The sequence below is a fragment of the Lissotriton vulgaris genome, chromosome 11 (assembly GCF_964263255.1).
Source record: "Lissotriton vulgaris chromosome 11, aLisVul1.2, whole genome shotgun sequence".
In the NCBI taxonomy this organism is placed as follows: Eukaryota; Metazoa; Chordata; class Amphibia; order Caudata; family Salamandridae; genus Lissotriton; species Lissotriton vulgaris.
Window position 1 is genome coordinate 748529730 of NC_141699.1, and position 18224 is coordinate 748547953.

The window sequence follows — 18224 nt, forward strand, 5'->3', positions numbered from 1 at the left end:
TCACAAGAAATCACAAAACATAAATATTTAATGTACGACAATACCTTAAATGATGCATGATTTGATCAAAGATACAGAGAGATACCCAAATTAGAATTATATGGAGGGTTGGAAGTCTGACGAATATGGCTACCTCGTCTGCTCTGGAGGAAGCAAGGCTCTTGCCTTTTCCCACCAGGAGGTTCCTCTTGCAATATTTCTCCAAAGGATTTTCACCTGACTTTGTGTCCTGTTATACCATCAACTCACTGTGATATTTATAATTACTCAAGTTGATGAACTACAATTGCTGTCTCATGGGTAGGGCGCATGCCTGGCCACATAAGGCAGCAGAGCATTTGAACGTGCACTCTTACCACTGCTGTGAGGCATCTGTACTCTGTGGGTATTCAGTCTTCATGGGATGTTGATTGAATGCTAATAATTCATTGCTATTTGCAGTTCCACTCAATTGCTGCTGCAGCTATTTCTCTCCTTGTTTGAGGAACCAGAAATAAAAAGCAACACTGCAGAAGTGAGTGAGGTAGCATAAAAACCTCGATCTTGCCTCAGTCCCTCCCAGTGAGTGTGGATCAGAATGGCATGCATGAAACAAGGTTACTACCCTAATTTCTGCTACCATTCTCCGATCCAGGATGTCGCTCAGTTACAATATGCTCATTAGCTTCAATCTTTTTTGGAGTTTTTTTTTTTTAGTGTGCGTCTGAATATTTGACGTGGGTCCCGTGCACACTCTGGCACTTGAACCAAGCTATACCTGGCTGAAAAGCCCTAATCAGAGCATAAACAGTCCTCGGTTGCTTATGTTAAGGTTCATGTAGGACCTGACCTGGTAGTTCACCCTGGCATGTTCCATTGGAGCAGGGTGAAGACTGATTTGCATATAGATGGGTCAAAGCTGAGGTAGCATGATGTGCAAATTAACTATGTACTTGGATGCGGCCCGAGTACTTACCTGTGGCTGGGATTAATTACAGCATTCCATCCATCCTTTTTTGTGTGCTTCAACATAAGCAATCCTGTTTAGCTGTACCCCTGCTTAAATGATCCCTTCTTGATTAACGTCCGACAGTCTATGTCACCAGAGTAAGTACAGAACACTTGCAGGTATTTACTGGCAGAAAGAAATGAGTTACAACTGCCCGATCTGAGAGAGGGGAAGTTTGTAACTATATCTCATGTATGAGTGAGTGCCTGATGTGCTGTTATGAGAGTTACTGGTGACATGTGTTCCACAAGAGAGTGCAGGTCTTTGTTGACCAGGTATTTCATACAGATTGGACCTTGTACGTAGTTTTGTTTACTTACACCTTGATCTATACCGATGATGATGATGTGCAAATTGTCTTCAGATTATGGTACCCAGAGAGAAAAATGGTTTCCTGGACCTGGTGCCAAGGTAGAGGCACTAGGTATATTTAATGATACTTTATTTCCTCAAATATGTTTTACACACTTGGCTAGACTGGCCAACCGGGAAGCGGGCAATCCCCCGGGAGGCTGGAGCCCCAGAAGGACAGTTTTGACACTTGGAGGCCGGTTTCGGCCTCTAGGAGCGGTGTTGCATGTTATGCTATCCTGGCGGCAACTTGAAAGAATTGCTATGGTTCTAGCGTGCATTAGCACTTCTGCACATGGGGGCTGAATTTATCATGTTTGCCAGGGCTGTTTCAAGTTCCAGTCTGGCCCTATTTACACACCAGTAGAGAGGTGTGTGCCCGCATCAATGATGGATTTCATAAGACCAAAAATGCTGTGATCTATTATACGTTCCCTCTATTGAGATGTTGATGTAAGCTAAAATGGCAGTGAGAGCACCCAATAACTGTAAAATATTTTTGCCATATTTTAGTTGCAGTGCGCAACACGTTCTCCTCAGCATACCAGCAAACATAACTGTTTTATAAGGGCACACATTTTAGCTTCTTGACTGTTGAGGATCTAAAGAATGTCTGGCGTTGTCACTGATAAAGGAACTGTTGATCAACCGTTTGCTCTTAGATAATCATGGCAAGGGGCGTGGCCTCATGCCGAAACAAGATGGCGGCTTCGGGCTGAGCTCCGCTCAGACGAGGAGCGTATTTCAATATTCTCAGACATTCTTGCCTGCGTCGGAGGGATGAAACTTCCATTTTGTAAATGTATGTAAATGTATAGGCATTTATATAGCGCACTACTTACCCGGAGGGTCCCAAGGCGCTTCGACCGCTGCGAAACCCTTCCTGGCTTCCCTGATAGATGGTCCCTTAATGGGTATCTCCAGGGTGAGACCAGGCATCCCCGGTGGTCTGGTGGGGCCGTTAGTGAGGATGAGGCAAGCTAATGCCCAGAGTTGCCGAGTGTGATCGCTGATCAGAGTGGGCACCGAGGCGAGAGAATTATCGAGTCCGCTGACCCTAGTCCAGAAACCTGCCGCGCCGGGAATCGAACCCTGGTCCCGGGCCGTCCTCTGCTCTCGGGTCTGCCGCCTCTAACCAGTGAGCCACACTACCTCTCCAGTTGGTCGGATCAGCATTTGGAGCTGCTCTGACTTCTTCTACGCTTCCTATGTGACCCGTGGCAGCGGCGGTGAATTTCTCCACACAATAGCAAGCGGCCGCTATTTTAAGCCTGCAGCTCGCGTATACAGGCGTCCTGCTGAGGAAAAACCGGCGTCTTGTTCTCATAATGCTCGGCAACAAATTTTCTTTCTTTTTTCTCTCTCTTATTGCTATTTTTATGGTGACTGCTGCTATTTTTATAAATATGAGCATTTATGTAGTCAGCAATGACTCCTTTCACTGGCTCATTTTGATTTGACTGAGCTCCTGCTCTCTTTTTCCATAATATTGCTCATGTGGGTGCCTCACATCAGTTGTTTGCCTTTGTTCTGCTTTATTTTAAAGTGACTTTACTTAATTTACCTGCACACATTTTCAGAGCAGCTATTTTTTCCAGAAGAGTGTGTTTTCATTGCTTATGTGGAGAAGTGTGGCTCAATGGTTAGAGCGGCATACCCTGATGCAGAGGTCTGGCCCGGGACCAGGGTTCAATTCCCGCCTCGGCGGGTCTTGGGCTCAATTTCCTCGGACCTGATAATTCTCGCCTCCGTGCCTATTCTAATCATGGGTCCCACTCTGCAACTCTGGGCAATAGCTTGCTTAATCTCCACAACGGCCCCAACAGAGCTAGGATGCCTGGCTGCAACTTGGGGGTGCCCAGGAGTGGGTGCCTCACAGTGAAAAAGCCAGGAAGGGTTCCACAGCGATATGCGTACAAGCGCTGGAGAGACCCCATGTGGGGTGATTCGGGCGCTATACAAGTACTACAACATTTACAATTATGGACAGGTTGAGACCTCCATTAAATGTGATATATCTTCCTTCTGGACGTTCCAAGATGGCAAGTGACATTTCAACTTCTGTCAGAGCTTCATCCTCTGCTACAAAACCCAAGAGAGTTAAATATGTGTCCCCCTTCACCCATTTTGTCATCTCATAATCCTGCCCTTGAAACTATTCTTGACGAGCTGAGGGGTTTGAACTCGTTCAAGTCCTCTACTAAGGAGAAGCTTCAACAAATTGAAGATAGGTGGATTAATATGGAGGTGAAGGTGTTTGATATGGAGCAACGCATCAGTGATTTACATGATGTAAGATTTTTACACTGGAAGAGGAAATTCAGCATCTTAAGCTCCACACTGAAGATCTTGAAAATCGTAATAGACTTAATAATCTTCGTCTATATGGCCTGCCAGAAAATTTGGAGGGTCCAGACCTCCTCCTTTTTTTTTTTTATAAGAGGTTCCTGACTGAGCTCCTTGACCTTTCTCTGGGGCCTTCATTAAATATCCAGTGTGCTCACCGCCTTGGACATATTCAACCGAACTCTATTTGACCTAGAGGAATTATAATGTTATTTCTGGAGTTTACGGATCTCATGCGTGTGCTTCAAGCAGCAAAAGTAAAGCGCGTCTTGTAGGGTCTTGTCACACAGTTTCTCTCTCTCAGGATATCGTTAATGCTACTAATGCCAGAAGAAAGGAATTTCTAGCCCTTCACCCTCAGATGAGACAGTTACATATTCGTTATGGCATTTTGCACACTTGCTTGTGTAAAATTACTCATAATGGTTCTATTCGCTCATTTGATGATCCTGCTAAATTGAGGTCTTTTCTCCAAGGTCTCTCTCCGATTTCTGTGGATAGTTCTATCCAAAGTCTCTAACTCTTTTCTCTTCCATCTTCCTATCAGATTTCGTATGGCTGTTCATTTTTCTATTTCTTAATATTTCTCCCTCTGCCACTCCGTCTGTTTTCGGTGCTGTTGCGCCCCATGCTCACTTACTTTACTCTTTCTCTTAGCTCTGGATCTCTTTCCTTGATCTATCTCTTTTTCTTCTTATTTTCTTTCCTTTATCTATTCTTCATTGTTTATCCTTTTTTTCTGTCACTATTTTGTATGATGCATGTGCTTATTGTTGTTATTTGTTAGTGTCCGTATTGTTCTCTGTATTTATTTAATAAATGGTGTTTTACTCTTTCCACCTGTTCTCCTGAAGTGTGCCATCTCCATTCATGTACACCTACCCCTCCACCCCATATGTGTATCACGTGGAACATTTGTGGTCTTGGACATACCGTTAAAAGACAAAAGGTACTCGTCTAGACTGAATTATCATGTCTCGCTTATACAAGAAACTCATTGTAATGATACAGAATCGCTGAAATTTAAGAGCCAGTGGGTGGGCCAAGTTGTTTATTCTCAAGCCTCCAATCGTAAGGGTGGTGTTGCTATTCTATTCCATAAGTCATTACATGTACACATTTTATCTACACAATGTGATACTGATGTACGTTGGGTAATGGCTAAGGTTGTTAGTCACAATAAAGAACTTGTTTTATTGAATATTTATGGGCCAGTTAAACCAGATCCTGACTTTTGGAATAATATTAAGATCTTACTTTCCTCCATTGATATTCCGAACATTATTGTTGCTGGTGATTTCAATCAATGGTTAGACCCATTTTCTGATAGGCAGTCCAAATGCAAATGTAATCTCGATAAATCCCACAGATCCTTTTAATCTGCCATTGCCTCACGTCCATTCTTTGATGTTTGGAAAACTTATAAACCAAATTCCTTTGAATTTACATTTTTTTCTAATGTCCATCATACTAATTCTAGAATTTATTAGATTTTGTTTAGTAAACCCTTACTCTCAGCTATTCAATCTTCTGAGATTGGATCTATTTTTATTTCTGATCATGCTCCTGTCCTTTCTGTATTTGAACTCTCTCTACGTACTCCAAAATTCGGCTGTTGGAAACTTAATAATTTTCTGTTGGCATCTCTGAAGCCACTGCTTTTATCAACAAATTTATTAATATTAATAATCCTTTTGATACTTCCTTTCCTAATACTTGGGATGCCTTTAAAGCCTCTTTTCGTGGCTTTAAAATTGAGTACTTAGCAAGAAAGAAGAAAACCACTAAGGCCAATTTTATAACTCTATTACAACAGCTTAAATCGCTGGAACATACTTACTTTACTTCTAGATCCCCCTTGACTCTTCTCTTAATGAATTAATTAAGGTCAAATCAGCTCTTAACAAACTTGCCACAGTTGATGCTTGCAACGTCCTTCTTAAAATTAAGTCCAAATACCATGGAGGCCAAAATAAAGCTGGCAAAATGCCTGCCAATTTTTTTTAAATAAATCTGATCGTAAAAATATTGGGCCTATCTAAATGAATTCACTATCAAATTGGTGTCCTCTGATGAAGATATTTCTACCACTTTTCATGATTACTACCAATCACTCTATTCTGATGGTACGAAACCCTCCTATCAAAAAATTCACACCTTTTTTGCGGGTCTCCCTAAACCTCCATCCCCGTCAGATGAATTTGATATATTAGAAGATGGGATTACCCTTCAAGAAATAATGGATGCCATCAAATCTTTAAACACGTTTAAAGCTCCTGGTCCTGATGGCCTCTCTGTTGAATTTCTTTCTTCTTTTTCTTCTATTTTTGCTACTAAACTTCTTGCTCTTTCTAACTCCTTCCTTGAAGATTCTAGGGCACCTGGTTCCTTTATGGAAGCTTTGATTGTCCTTATCCCTGAACCCAATAAAGAACACACACTTTGTAAAAAATTATCATCGTGTCTCGTTAAGTATTATTGCAAGGTATTTTCTGAAATCCTTACCTCTCGACTTGAGAATATTATCCAACTATTGGTCAAAACTGATCAATCTGGTTTTGTTAAGGGCAGATTGGCTGCGGACAATGCTGGAATGTTTTCTAATGTAATTTCCTTTGGGAAAAAATATCAGTCTCCTCTTTCAGCGTTGTCTTTAGATGTCGAAAAGGCTTTTAATCGTATTAACTGGAAATTTATGTTTAGGACTCTTCAATGGTATAGTTTTGGGCCAAATTTTATCTCCTAGGTTAAACTGGTATACTCTGCCCCTCGTGCTAGTATTTTTGTGAATAACCATTTTTCTAAATACTTTCCTTTGTATAGAGGTACCCGTCAGGGATGTCCTCTTTCACCCTTGTTGTTTGTTTTGTGTTTAGTACCTTTCCTTGAGCACATGCGTGTTAATCCACTTATTTCAGGATTTATACATAACTCTACTGAAACCAAATTGTCACTGTACGCTGATGACATTCTGGTGAATATGTTTAATCCTACTACCTCCCTTTTTGCTTGAAGTTCAGCTGTATTCTAGTATCTGGATATAAGTTGAATTTTTCCAAAACAGAAGTATTACCCTTTACCTCCCTTTGCTGTCAATATATGTTTACTAATACTAACTTTACGTGGTGTCCAGCAAAAATGAAATATCTTGGTATTTGGTTCTCTTCTACTCTATCTAGCACAATCAGTTACACAGTTAATGCGCTAATTGCCAATTTACAAGCACTACTTCTCGCCTGGTCCCCTCTCCATTTGTCATGGTGGGGTAGACTGGATACTATTAAAATGATGATTGTTCCCCATGTCCTTTATACATTATCCATGTTACAGTTTCGGATTCCAGTTTCATATTTTTCCCAAATGAATTCTATTTGTACCAAATATTTATGGAATAATAAACCCCCCGTATTGCCCTTGTGAAATTTAAGAGTCCTAAAACTGAAGGTGGTGCACGTTTTCCTAATTTTAAATTATATCACTGCATTTCATATTCGTCACTTTTTTGCCTTAACTCATGATTTTGCTGATAACCCTGTCCCCCGTTGGATTTTATTTGAACGCTCCCTATTGAAGGATTTTTCCTTCCAAAATGTAATCTATATGTCTAACTGTACTTTTATATCAGGTAATCCTATTCTAAAATATTTCCAATAATTATTATATAATATCTTGTCAGCTGGTCTTGACCCATACCAATGTTTTTTGTCCTCTACTATCTGGTATAATAAATGTATTAAATTTAGATGTAAATCATTTTATTACAAACACTGGAAGGAGAAGGGAATTATATTTATTTATCAGTTGGTCCTTTATAATTCTGTTATTCCCTTCTCCCAATTGCAATCTCAATATAATTTGCCCGACTCATTTCTACATGAGTTCCTCTTAATATCAGATGCTTTACAATCCTATTTAACAGCTAATAATGTTCCTTTAGCTTCTCCCTCAGTTATTCCTACCACACCGATATACGGTATTTCTCACGATCTTAGACCGAAGGCTGCTTCTATTTATAAGATGTTGTTATTGCCTGTTGTTGAACGTTCTAAATCTCATACTGAATTACTTTGAGAAGCGGATTTATGTTTATCGCTTCCTACTCTTCATGGGATAAATTCTGTTATTTAAAACGTCTGGTGCCGCCCGCATTACTCAGTCCTTCTACTGTATTTATAGTAGAGCTCTTATTACTCCTGCATGTATATCCAAGTTTTCCCCTTCCTTCTTTTCCCTTTGTTGGTTGTGTTCTGCATCCACCGGGAATTTAATTCATCAATTATATGAATGTTCTAATGTATTGAAGTTTTGGCAATCTATTTGGTCTAAATGTATGAAAATATTTCAATGCAATATTCCATTATCAATGCAAAATGTTTTCGGGGGTTTTGCCTCACCTGCTTTTGATGTTTCTTCTCCTATTTCTTTGTTGTTTGATCTTTTTATTGCTCTTGCATTCAAAGTGATTTTGTCATGCTGGAAAGATAACTCTAAATTATCATTGTTAATTTGGTGGAACTATATTTGTGATGAACACAGAATTGCTAATGTCCCTTCGCTTTCCTCATCTCAAAAAGTCAAATCTGCTCTATTGTGGTTACCCTTTACTTCTAATCTTTCTACATCTGCACCTGTGTCTTAGTTTTTTTCTTTTTTACCTTATCTTTCTTCTTTCCCTTTTATATATTCATTTTTTTATTTTATACTTTTCTTTTTTTTTCATTTTCTCTTTCTTTTCTCTTTCCTTAAATTAGTTACCCAGGTTCTCTTCCTAAACATTAGCTGTTGTATCGTATTTGCAATGTGTTCCCTTGCTTGATAATTTTTTTTGTTGTTCTTTCTCTGAAAACTTAATAAAAAATTATTAAACAAAAAAAGATAATCATGGCAAATGCAACAAGGAGGATTTTGCACCTAACCTGCAGAGATTTGGAGTAAAAACTGCGACGGAAAGTGACACATCCACAAGGCAGCACCACATGCCCTAGGCATAAATGAACGCTAGTGACTGAGTCTATATGTGAGTTTGTGAATCAGGGATTTGGTCTTGAAGAAAGCCACAGACATCTAATGAGCCTCAGCACAGGCTGAATTATGTTGACCTAAGAAATTTGGGAACTTTTACTATCCCTAGAATCCCTGCCTTTTGTTTCTAACATTCAACAGTAATAATCCTGGAACAAACCATATGTGACAGTCTTTCTGTAAGGAATTTTTGACATGTTCCGTGGATCACTCACCTCATAAGTAGGTGAATTCATTGCAACCACCGAAGTGCTCTCTGTAATAGCAATGAGCCCATCTAACCCATTAACAGACAGTCAGGAGGATGAGATGACCCTATGATGAGGAATGACACAGGCTGGTATGTGAGAGTTTGTCTTACTTTTATATAAGAATCCAGACACACTAACCATCCAGTTAACGCCATCTTCGCAACATGTACTCCTGTGAAGAACCCTTAAGCCCAATCTTTTGTGTTAATTGTGATGCATTTTTTGCATATCATGCATGTATTTAAGACAGGTTATTTGAGTGGCTTACATTAGCCATATTATTTATAATATTTAATTCACTAAATGTAGCCAATGCATTTTTGGAGTTTCAGAATATTCAAATTCAGCACTGGAATTAAGGGCCTGATTTCCATTCAGGAGGATACGTTTAACTCCCAGTTTCTCATCCATTGGTTTAATATGTTCTGTGTTTAATATGGTGAGGTCTTGGGACTGGAATGTTTTATGAATAGAATCTTGAAATGTCATTGGTCTGTGTACAGAATGGACCTACGACCGGAGTGGAGGTGCCAGAGCTATGGGGCATAGTTGTACTTATTGCCATTGGTGGTGTGTATATGCATCCAATAAACCTATGCAAGCATGAAGCCATGTAGAGCATTTAACTGCCAGCTCAATATCACAATGCACTTTTTATTTTGGTTGGAAGCCTTAATCTCCTATGTTAGCCAGCCTTTGCTGAATCAAGAATGGGAATTTTGATCCTACTGTGGTGCACACCAATTAAAATAAAAAGTTTTTTTCTTTTCTTATTGCACTTAGCCATTTCGGGATGAATGATTCAGTGGACTGTACTTCAGAGTTAGGTACTTGACTGACTACCACAGAATATTTATTCAGGCACATTTCTAAGCATCCGAGCATCAACATGGTAGAGCTGCCCATGGGTCACTCTCCATGCACGTCAGCTGGTAACTGCAGGGATTACCTAATAGCACAAAGCTTATTGAATGACAGAATATAGCTGATGGAAAAAGTTTGGTTTGGGAAGTTTAACCAGTAGATCTAAAAAAATTAAGGATTGCTTGTAAGGCAGTGATGACCCTGAAGTCTCAGTGCTGTGATGGGTTCTTGAAGTACTCTAGACTCACGTTTTGCTCTTTTCTGTCTCATTCATTGGTTAGTGAGGGGTATGAAGTATATTTCTATGGGTATATACACACACTATGTACATTTCCAGCTGGATCTTTGCAGTTGTGGAACCTTAGGATAGGCAAATCTGATTCCAATGTCATACAGAGATTGTTTTCGTTTCTAAGAGATAGAGATAGTTTCCAATCAATCAACCCCCCAACTGAGTCCACTCTTCCCTCAATGCCTTTACAACTGGAATATAAAACAAGAAGACACAGTAGTTTTTTTTTTTAGAGCAGAATGAACCATGTGGCAATGCAGGAGAATCTGTAATGGAAGAGTCAGAACATCCCACATAGGCATCTCTCTAAGAAGTGATGCTGTTAAATTAGTGTTGCTTTGCAATGGTGGCTTCTGGGTCAAAAGTACTTCCTGTGGAAGCAAAACAGTCTCTCTCGTGCTGATGTGAGAGAGACTGTTACTAAATATGTGAGAAGATTACACCAACAGCTATAGCAAAATAACAGATAATAAGATACAGGCAACAACTGCATCCAAGAACTTCTCCATGGCACATAGTACAGGCCTGTTGTTTTAAAGGCTGCAGTTTGAACCTTGAATATTTAGCTGCTATGAATGCATGTTTTTAAACGCAGATTAAGTAACTTCTTCCCAGGTGATGCTTTGTGATGTTTGTAAGCCTCTCGCCTGACCTGTGCCTTTCAAAATATAACTGATGCTTCTTTGCCTGCAATTGATGGTACAATGGCTAGCACAGTTGTGGACTCATCTAACACAATCAACCACCATCAATGTGTGAGACCAATCACATCCGTCAGACATGTTCATCTCCACCCCTTTGGCTGCGTATAAAAGGGGAGCTCACCACATGCTTCAAAGAACTCCTCAACCTCATGTGTATTAGGGTAACTCCTGGTACTCTTTGTTGCTAATTCTAATTGTAAATTAAGGAGTAAATACTCATAAACAGACCAGAAGTGCAAAATGTCCCCTCTCTTGGTGAGTATTTGGGGGTCTACTTAGGCAAGTGTCCCCAATTCAGCTCTGTTCACCCCATCTTTCCAAATAAAAATTACTCCCATGTAACATTACAGCATACAATTTCTGTAAAAGGACTCCAAGCAGTAGAACAAATTAAAAGATTGTTAAAAACCATAACATTTAAAAAATATAACATGATGAGATCTGACACCATTTTTTATTGAATGGTGTCTGGCGGGTGTTTGCCAAACCTTAATGAACACAATATTTTTACCTAGAGTGTTGGTTGCAAAGTTTACTTCAAATCCCTCTTTTGTGACTTGGCGGGGATGGACCATGCAGCCAGCATTGTTTATCTGAAAGAAAAAATAATCAGAAAGTTAATTGCAACATCCATCCCTGACAGCATTCTCATATCAGTCCAACATATACCACTGTCATTCACAAACAGCCAATTGGAATAAAAAGTATATGTTGCAAACAGTGTTTTCTATCTCTCCACAAATAAGGACAAACACTTCGCAAATAATGACAAATTTCATCCACAAAAAAAAAACACAGGAAAGAAGTACAAACTCATTCGGGGAGTGGGCAAGATGGCGGCCGGTCACTCGGCTGGGTGAGCTTGCCCAAAACACTCTCTCCCCTGGTCGACTTGCTGATATCGGTTGATTCAAAGGATTTCTCCAAGAAGTAGATGGGGCTTTCTTTTTTACTTTTTTTACCATGTTTCGACAATATCTTTGTTGCGACTTCTTTCAACATTGACCAGTAAGAAATGCTTTGGTGGCATCTGGCGTATCGAAACTGTCTCACCCGCTGGATTCTTTCTCTGCGGAAGCGCTCGGCTGCCATCAGCTCCTGGTGCGGCTTGGCGTCTCGGCCGCAATACTCTCATTGTTCTGATATGCCTCCAAAGGGGAAGAACGGCTCATCTGCAGAACGTGTCATGGCGCCCCGGAGCTCCGCGAAGACCAGTGGTGCAGCGCTTCAATCCCCAGCTGCTCAGGCATCGGGTGCCGCAGTCCACGAGAACACGGAGGGGAGCCTACGGATGCCGGTAGTTACTGTGGCTCCAGAAACAGTGAAAAATAAACAGACTCTCCCGGCGATGTTTAAACCTTTGGCAGATGAGAACAAAATGCCACAGACCAAATGCTGCCAGCCACCAGCTGTGTCCCCCAAAGCCTCCTCATCCTCTCCTACTGTTAAGGCTGTCAGCGTTTCCTCCTTACCCTCTTTGGAGTTGATGGCTTCTGCTACGGTTGAGGGGCACTCTCTGGATAGAGCAGGTGACTCGGAGGCATCGGGGCTGAGTGGAGAGAACACTCCTGGGAATTCCCTCAACACTGAATTCCTGGTAGATCTTACGGCACAACCCAGTGGGCTGGTGGGAGTTGTAGTTTTGCCAGGTATAGCGGCAAGTACAGAAATGGCAGCTGCCTCCTCTGTTCAAAAGACCACAGAGCTCCCACAACAGCAAATTAAGGCTACTCATGGAGATATGCTTCAAGCCCTCTCACAGAATGCTTCGGTAAATCTTGTTGAGGACACAGATGGCGACAAATTCTATTCTTTATCAGACAATACTGGGTCCTCTGAGGATGATGGCGCCCTGGATAAAGATTGGACAGATGATGATGATGACAGTGAGATGGGTGACTAGCGAATTAATGAGGTATTGAATTCAGATGCTATATCTAAAGGGCTCTGCACAGTTCAGAAGGCACCTAAGGATCAGGGGCCCTTGGCCCTTTGCTCAAATTCCGGCTCTCTAGTTTGGGATTATTCATTTTCTATGCAGTCTGGTCTGCAAGGCGATGTTCCAAATCAAGTTGCTAATGGTCCTAATCCGCCTCCAGGCGAGATGACACTTGCAATTATACATCAGACAATTATGGCACACTGTGAAGAGACCCAGCAGGAGAGTGCTCGAACTCAGGAAGCTTGTCGCAGTGTTCAAAACTCCATTTGCAGAGTGGCTAAAACTTGCTCAGACATCGCCTCTAGAATTGGGGAAGCGGAAGAGAGGATCTCCACTCTTGTAGAGGACTTGGCCACTCAAAAAGGCATTACAGATCTGATTAAATCTCAAAGGGACAATATCCAGTCGAAACTCGTTGATATTGAAAACAGAGCTCGGAGGAATAATTTAAGAGTCGTGGGAGTCCCAGAAGGGATTGAATGGTCAGACATCAGACAGTTTGTGGTTGAACTGTTTATCGAAGCATTCTTGGAGTTAAACAGTGGGACGGGCAACTCAAAATTCAGCAAGCTCATCGTTTCCCATTTAAGCCAAAACAGCGTTTTGGTCAAACGGATAACAGGCCTTGTGCTATTGTAATTTGTTTGAGCATTGTTTTAGCCAGGGAAAAGGTTTACGATCTGGCAAGGTCGGACAGGAGACGGGCAGGCAAGGGCTGCGAGTTCTTCGTCAGGCCTGACTTCTGCCCAGCAACGGTTGAACGGAGGTGGCAGCTCCGGCAGCTAATTGCACCCTTTCAGTCCAAGGGAGACCAAGTATTTTTGCTTTTTCCTTCCAAACTCAAAGTTATTCATCAAGGCCAGTCCAGATTTTTTGTTTCCGAAGTCCAGGCTAAAGAGTTTTTGGATTCAATTTAGACTGTATAGCTGCAAAGATTTGCCTTCATAGCCTTTTTCTCTTTTTTGAAATCTTTGGTTCTTTTGTAATGGGGGTATTTCTCTTTTGTGGGGTTAGAGTTTTTTCTGTTTAGGAACTTTCCTTCTTTTTCCCCATAGGCATATCCCCCATTGATTTTTTCTACTTTGCCAACGTCTCCGGGGGGGCTCTGTGTTTTAACCAGTCCCTCCATCACTAGGACCTAGGTCCCGTTGCCTTGTTTGGGGGGTGGTGGGGTAAGGGGGGCGTTTGTGGGTGGGTTCAAGGGCTGGGGGTTGGCTTGGCAGGGGGAGGGGGGACGGGCGGTCTAAAAGTACTCATGTAGCTTCTCTCAATCCCCGTCTTCCTCATCATCTGACCTATCAATGTCTTCCTCCGGGAGTGGTTCGCATACATCCCCTCGGAAAACATTCCAGGGAGACCAGATTTTATTCCACTTACGGGTACTCCCCCTATTCGCATACACTGCCCGCTCTGTAATCATGGCCAGGTCCATATTTTTACACCACGCTGCCAATGTGGGTAAATCTGCCTTGCCCCACTTCTGTGCAATGTCTCTCTTTGTAATCATTGTGCCTATCGTTCCCCAGGTCTGTCCATGGCGAGTGAGGTCATTGGGGTCCCATACATTAAGAATATATTTTCGTGGTTCAGGTAGAAGGGAAGCTTCTAGTGTTTGTGATATGGTGCGCATCACCTGTCGCCAATATTCAGCTATTGCTGGGCAGTCCCATAAGGTGTGAAAAGGGGTACCTTCCTCCCGCAGCGGCGGAGACAGAAGGGGTGCTGCGCTCGTTTTAACTTATACAAGGTGGCCCTAGTGTAATATATACCAAGTAAAATTTTAAGTTGCACTAGTCTAAATTTAGCAGAAATACCCACTTCCTTAGGGGATGCCAGGGCCTCTAGCCATTCTGTATCATCCAGGTCTCCTTCTTCGCCCACCCACTTCTCTCATAGCTTAAGTGTAGGATCTGGTAGATTATTAAGCAATTTACGGTATGTGAGTGAAGTGGCACTGTGCTGCATATAGTCAGTTAGTAGTCTGTCCTCTAACGGTGAGGATTCCGGGACATCAGTCTCTGCCGGTAGTGCCGTCAATAGAGCATGTCTAATTTGCACGTATCTATATGACTCAGTCGGACCCAGTTCGTATTGTTGTTGAAGTTGAGCAAAAGGAATCACTGTCCCCTTATCCCACAGGTCCCCCACCGTGGATATTCCAATATTGTCCCATTGTGTGAAGCCCTTACTACTTCTCAGTTGTCCCAATACCTTGGTGTCCCATAGTGGGGTGAGCTTAGTTATAACCCCTTTCCAACCCAGTCTCGTGCCGTGTACCATAACGTGACCAAGTGCTTAGTGGGTCATATCAGTTTCGTGGCAAGGCCTCTGTTGTATAGCACCGCTAGTATGTTGTTCGCACCCAATTGAGCCCTCTCCGCCCTATACGCCGGGTCATCTTGGGGTGCATGAATCCACTGATTGAGGGTTTAAAGTTGTGCCGCCCAATAATACATTTGTAAGTTCGGCAGCGCAATCCCCCCTTCATACCAGCTTCTGTTCAGTTTGATTTGTGCTATGAGTGCCGGGCGGTTACCCCACAACAGGGTCAAAACCAGGGCTGCTACTTGCTTAAAATATCGCGGTGGAACCGGGTATGGGGTGTTGTCAAGTGCGTAAAGAAATCTCGGCAGGGCCATCATTTTATAGAGCGCCGCTCTTCCTAACAGTGTCAGTGGGTAACATCGCGTCTCAGTCGTTCCAATGGTGGCATCAGATTTTTCTCAAAGAAATTTGTTGCGTCCCTGGTGACATAGATTCCTAAATATTTAAAGGAGTCTTCCGCTATTACCAGTGGGGAGTAAGGGCGCTGGTCCCTTCAGAACGTACAGCACTGATTTGGACCAATTGATAGTGTACCCTGAGGCTTTCCCGTGGGTATTACAGAGTGCAAGAAGTTCCGGGATGCTGTGTTCTGGGTCCATCAGATATACCAACATGTCGTCGGCATAAAGTGAGATGCGATCTTCCTAGCCCTCTTTCCAGCCAATTCCCTTCAACAGCGGTGTTGTCCTAATTAAAGTTGCCAGCGGTTCCAGTACCAGTGCGAATAGTAAGGGCGACAGGGGACATCCCTGCCGTGTCCCTCTTGCCAGTCGTATCAAGTGCGATATGTGGCCGTTAGCTGTCACCTGAGCCACTGGGTTAGTGTATAGAAGTCTTATCCAGGCTTTAAATTTAGGGCCAAACCCCATATGGGACAGCCATTACACTAAAGGGGGGTTGAACCCATGCAGTCACGGGGACCTGGGCGCTAAATGGTACATGTGGGTAAGGGGTCCCCGTAAGAAAAGGGTGTGTTGTACTAACTACACACACTAGCACTAAACAGAACTCAAAGACAAAATTCACAATTTTGAGAAATTTCACTAGTATTGCAATTTATTAACAACACTGGACACCTGTAATGGTGAAATTGACTTCATGTTATTTGATATTGAATAAGAAGCCCCAAAAGGGGGGGAGAATGGAAAAGAAAGGGGGGTGCTTAAAGATGTGAAGTTCAAAGAAATAGGCACATTTAGTCAAAAAACACAATGTTGATACCACAATCAATAAAGGATCAAACATTTCAAGTGCAAAAAGCCGAAATTTGTGGCCACTATTAATGAAATATTAAAGGGAGACATTCTATGGTCACAGCCTATAGATGGAATTGTCAGGGACTTGAGCCGGATGTCCAAAGGAAGAGAGCCGTCGAGGTATCGACCCCTATATATAGGTTAGATTAAGTCCTTTGGCGGGGTCTTCATCAGGACAGACAAGGGAAGAGGTTGTGGGGCAATAGTATCATGGTCAAACGGCCTCAGAGGGCTCTAATGTGGGAACTCGGATGAACCACTCAAAAATAGTGGGCAATCACAGCGATACGAATTCGCAAAGAGGGTAAACCTCATTCATTGGAATGATGAAATAACGTTGAACCACAATGGCCACTGGTCATCTGCGGAATGCGAAGGGTGTGATCTTAACTGATAGAGATCATTAATCATGAAAATCCATCAACTTATTAGTTTGAGAGAAAATGAAACAGCACGATCCTCGAAATTCAATTATGAAAATGGCAGCTTATTCATACAGCGTCAGATCAATGGCGCGTCTTTACGCTTGAGAGTATTTGAATCAAGGGTGTTGCTTGTTCCTAAGTAACACACCCGTGGGGCAATCATTCTGAAAGCATAGTGCGGTAAAGTCTCTGCATCACGCGTCTAATCCGGAAGCAGCACACCAAGATGTTACCGATTAGCCCATCACACGAGCATCCGATCACGGAACGCCGAGTCACAATTTCTCAAAATTGTGAATTTTGTCTTTGAGTGCTGTTTAGTGCTAGTGTGTGTAGTTAGTACAACACACCCTTTTCTTACGGGGACCCCTTACCCACATGTACCATATGGGACAGGACTGCTAAAAAGATATTGCCATTTCACCATGTCAAATGCCATCTTTGCATCTAGTGATAATATCACTGCCGGTTCCAGCAATGATGACGCTCTTGCCAACACCCCATGGACGCGTCTAAGATTGAGAGCAGTGTTTCTGTTTGGAATGAAGCCCGATTGATCCGGGTGAATCAACTGCAGGAGGTGAGGCACTAATCTGCTAGCCAACAATTTCGCCAACATTTTGGGTTCCGCATTTAATAGTGATATCGGGCGATACGATGTGCATTCCGTCGGGGTTTACCGAGTTTTAGAATCGCCACGATCGCCGTGGTTTGTTGATCTAGTGGGAGTTCTGTATTCACCAGACTTTCATTGAACATCGCCAACAGTGGTGCGCTTAGCGTTCCAGACATGAGTTCGTACCATTCTATGGGAATCCCATTGGGGCCCAGGGCTTTTCCGGATTGCACCGCTCCTATAGCCATCTGTATTTCATCAGTCGTGAGGTCTGCCTCCAGTTCAGCGACCGCTTCGGGTGTAAGTGTTCGAGATTCAATATGGCTGAGCGCCTCTAATGCTGCCAACTCCGACACCTCCTGGTCTGAAGTGTAAACTTCTTGAAAGTATTCCGCCATCGTGCGAACTATTTCTTGTGGATGTGACTGCAGTGCCCCTTCCTTCGTGTATAGCTGTTGTATTCCTCTACTGGTACCCCTTTTTTATCTAACCATGCCAACATTTTCCCTGCCTTGTCTCCCACATCATATATTTTATGTGCTGTTGCCGTAATATTATTTACCATCAGGGTTCGTAGGTGGTCCTTATGTTGTTGTTGACATATCTGCAGGGCATGTGTTGTGTCTGGTGTGGGATCTGCCATATGTGTCACGTTCGCAGCGTGTAAGTTCAGTTCTAGTTCCGATAGTTCTCGCTGCTGTGTGCGTTTATACCCGGTGATGGAGGCAATATCCCGACCCCGGAGGACTGTTTTGTATGCCTCTCAAAGTATCGAGCGTGACTCTACTGACGCTGTGTTCTCTTCAAAGTAGTGTTTGGTGGTTGTTTTAAGGTCTTTTTTA

The 18224-nt window shown here is 42.5% G+C and overlaps 1 protein-coding gene across 2 annotated transcripts in view; it reads right to left on the bottom strand.

The window, feature by feature from the left end:
* LOC147683446 (dehydrogenase/reductase SDR family member 12-like) overlaps positions 1 to 18224 on the bottom strand; it is a 325191-nt gene that overhangs the window by 130875 nt on the left and 176092 nt on the right. For both annotated transcript variants that reach the window (XM_086943869.1, XM_086943868.1), the window contains exon 5: positions 11330 to 11411. In XM_086943869.1, the coding sequence (XP_086799995.1) occupies positions 11330 to 11411 (82 nt within the window). The remainder of the gene's footprint in view (positions 1 to 11329; positions 11412 to 18224) is intronic.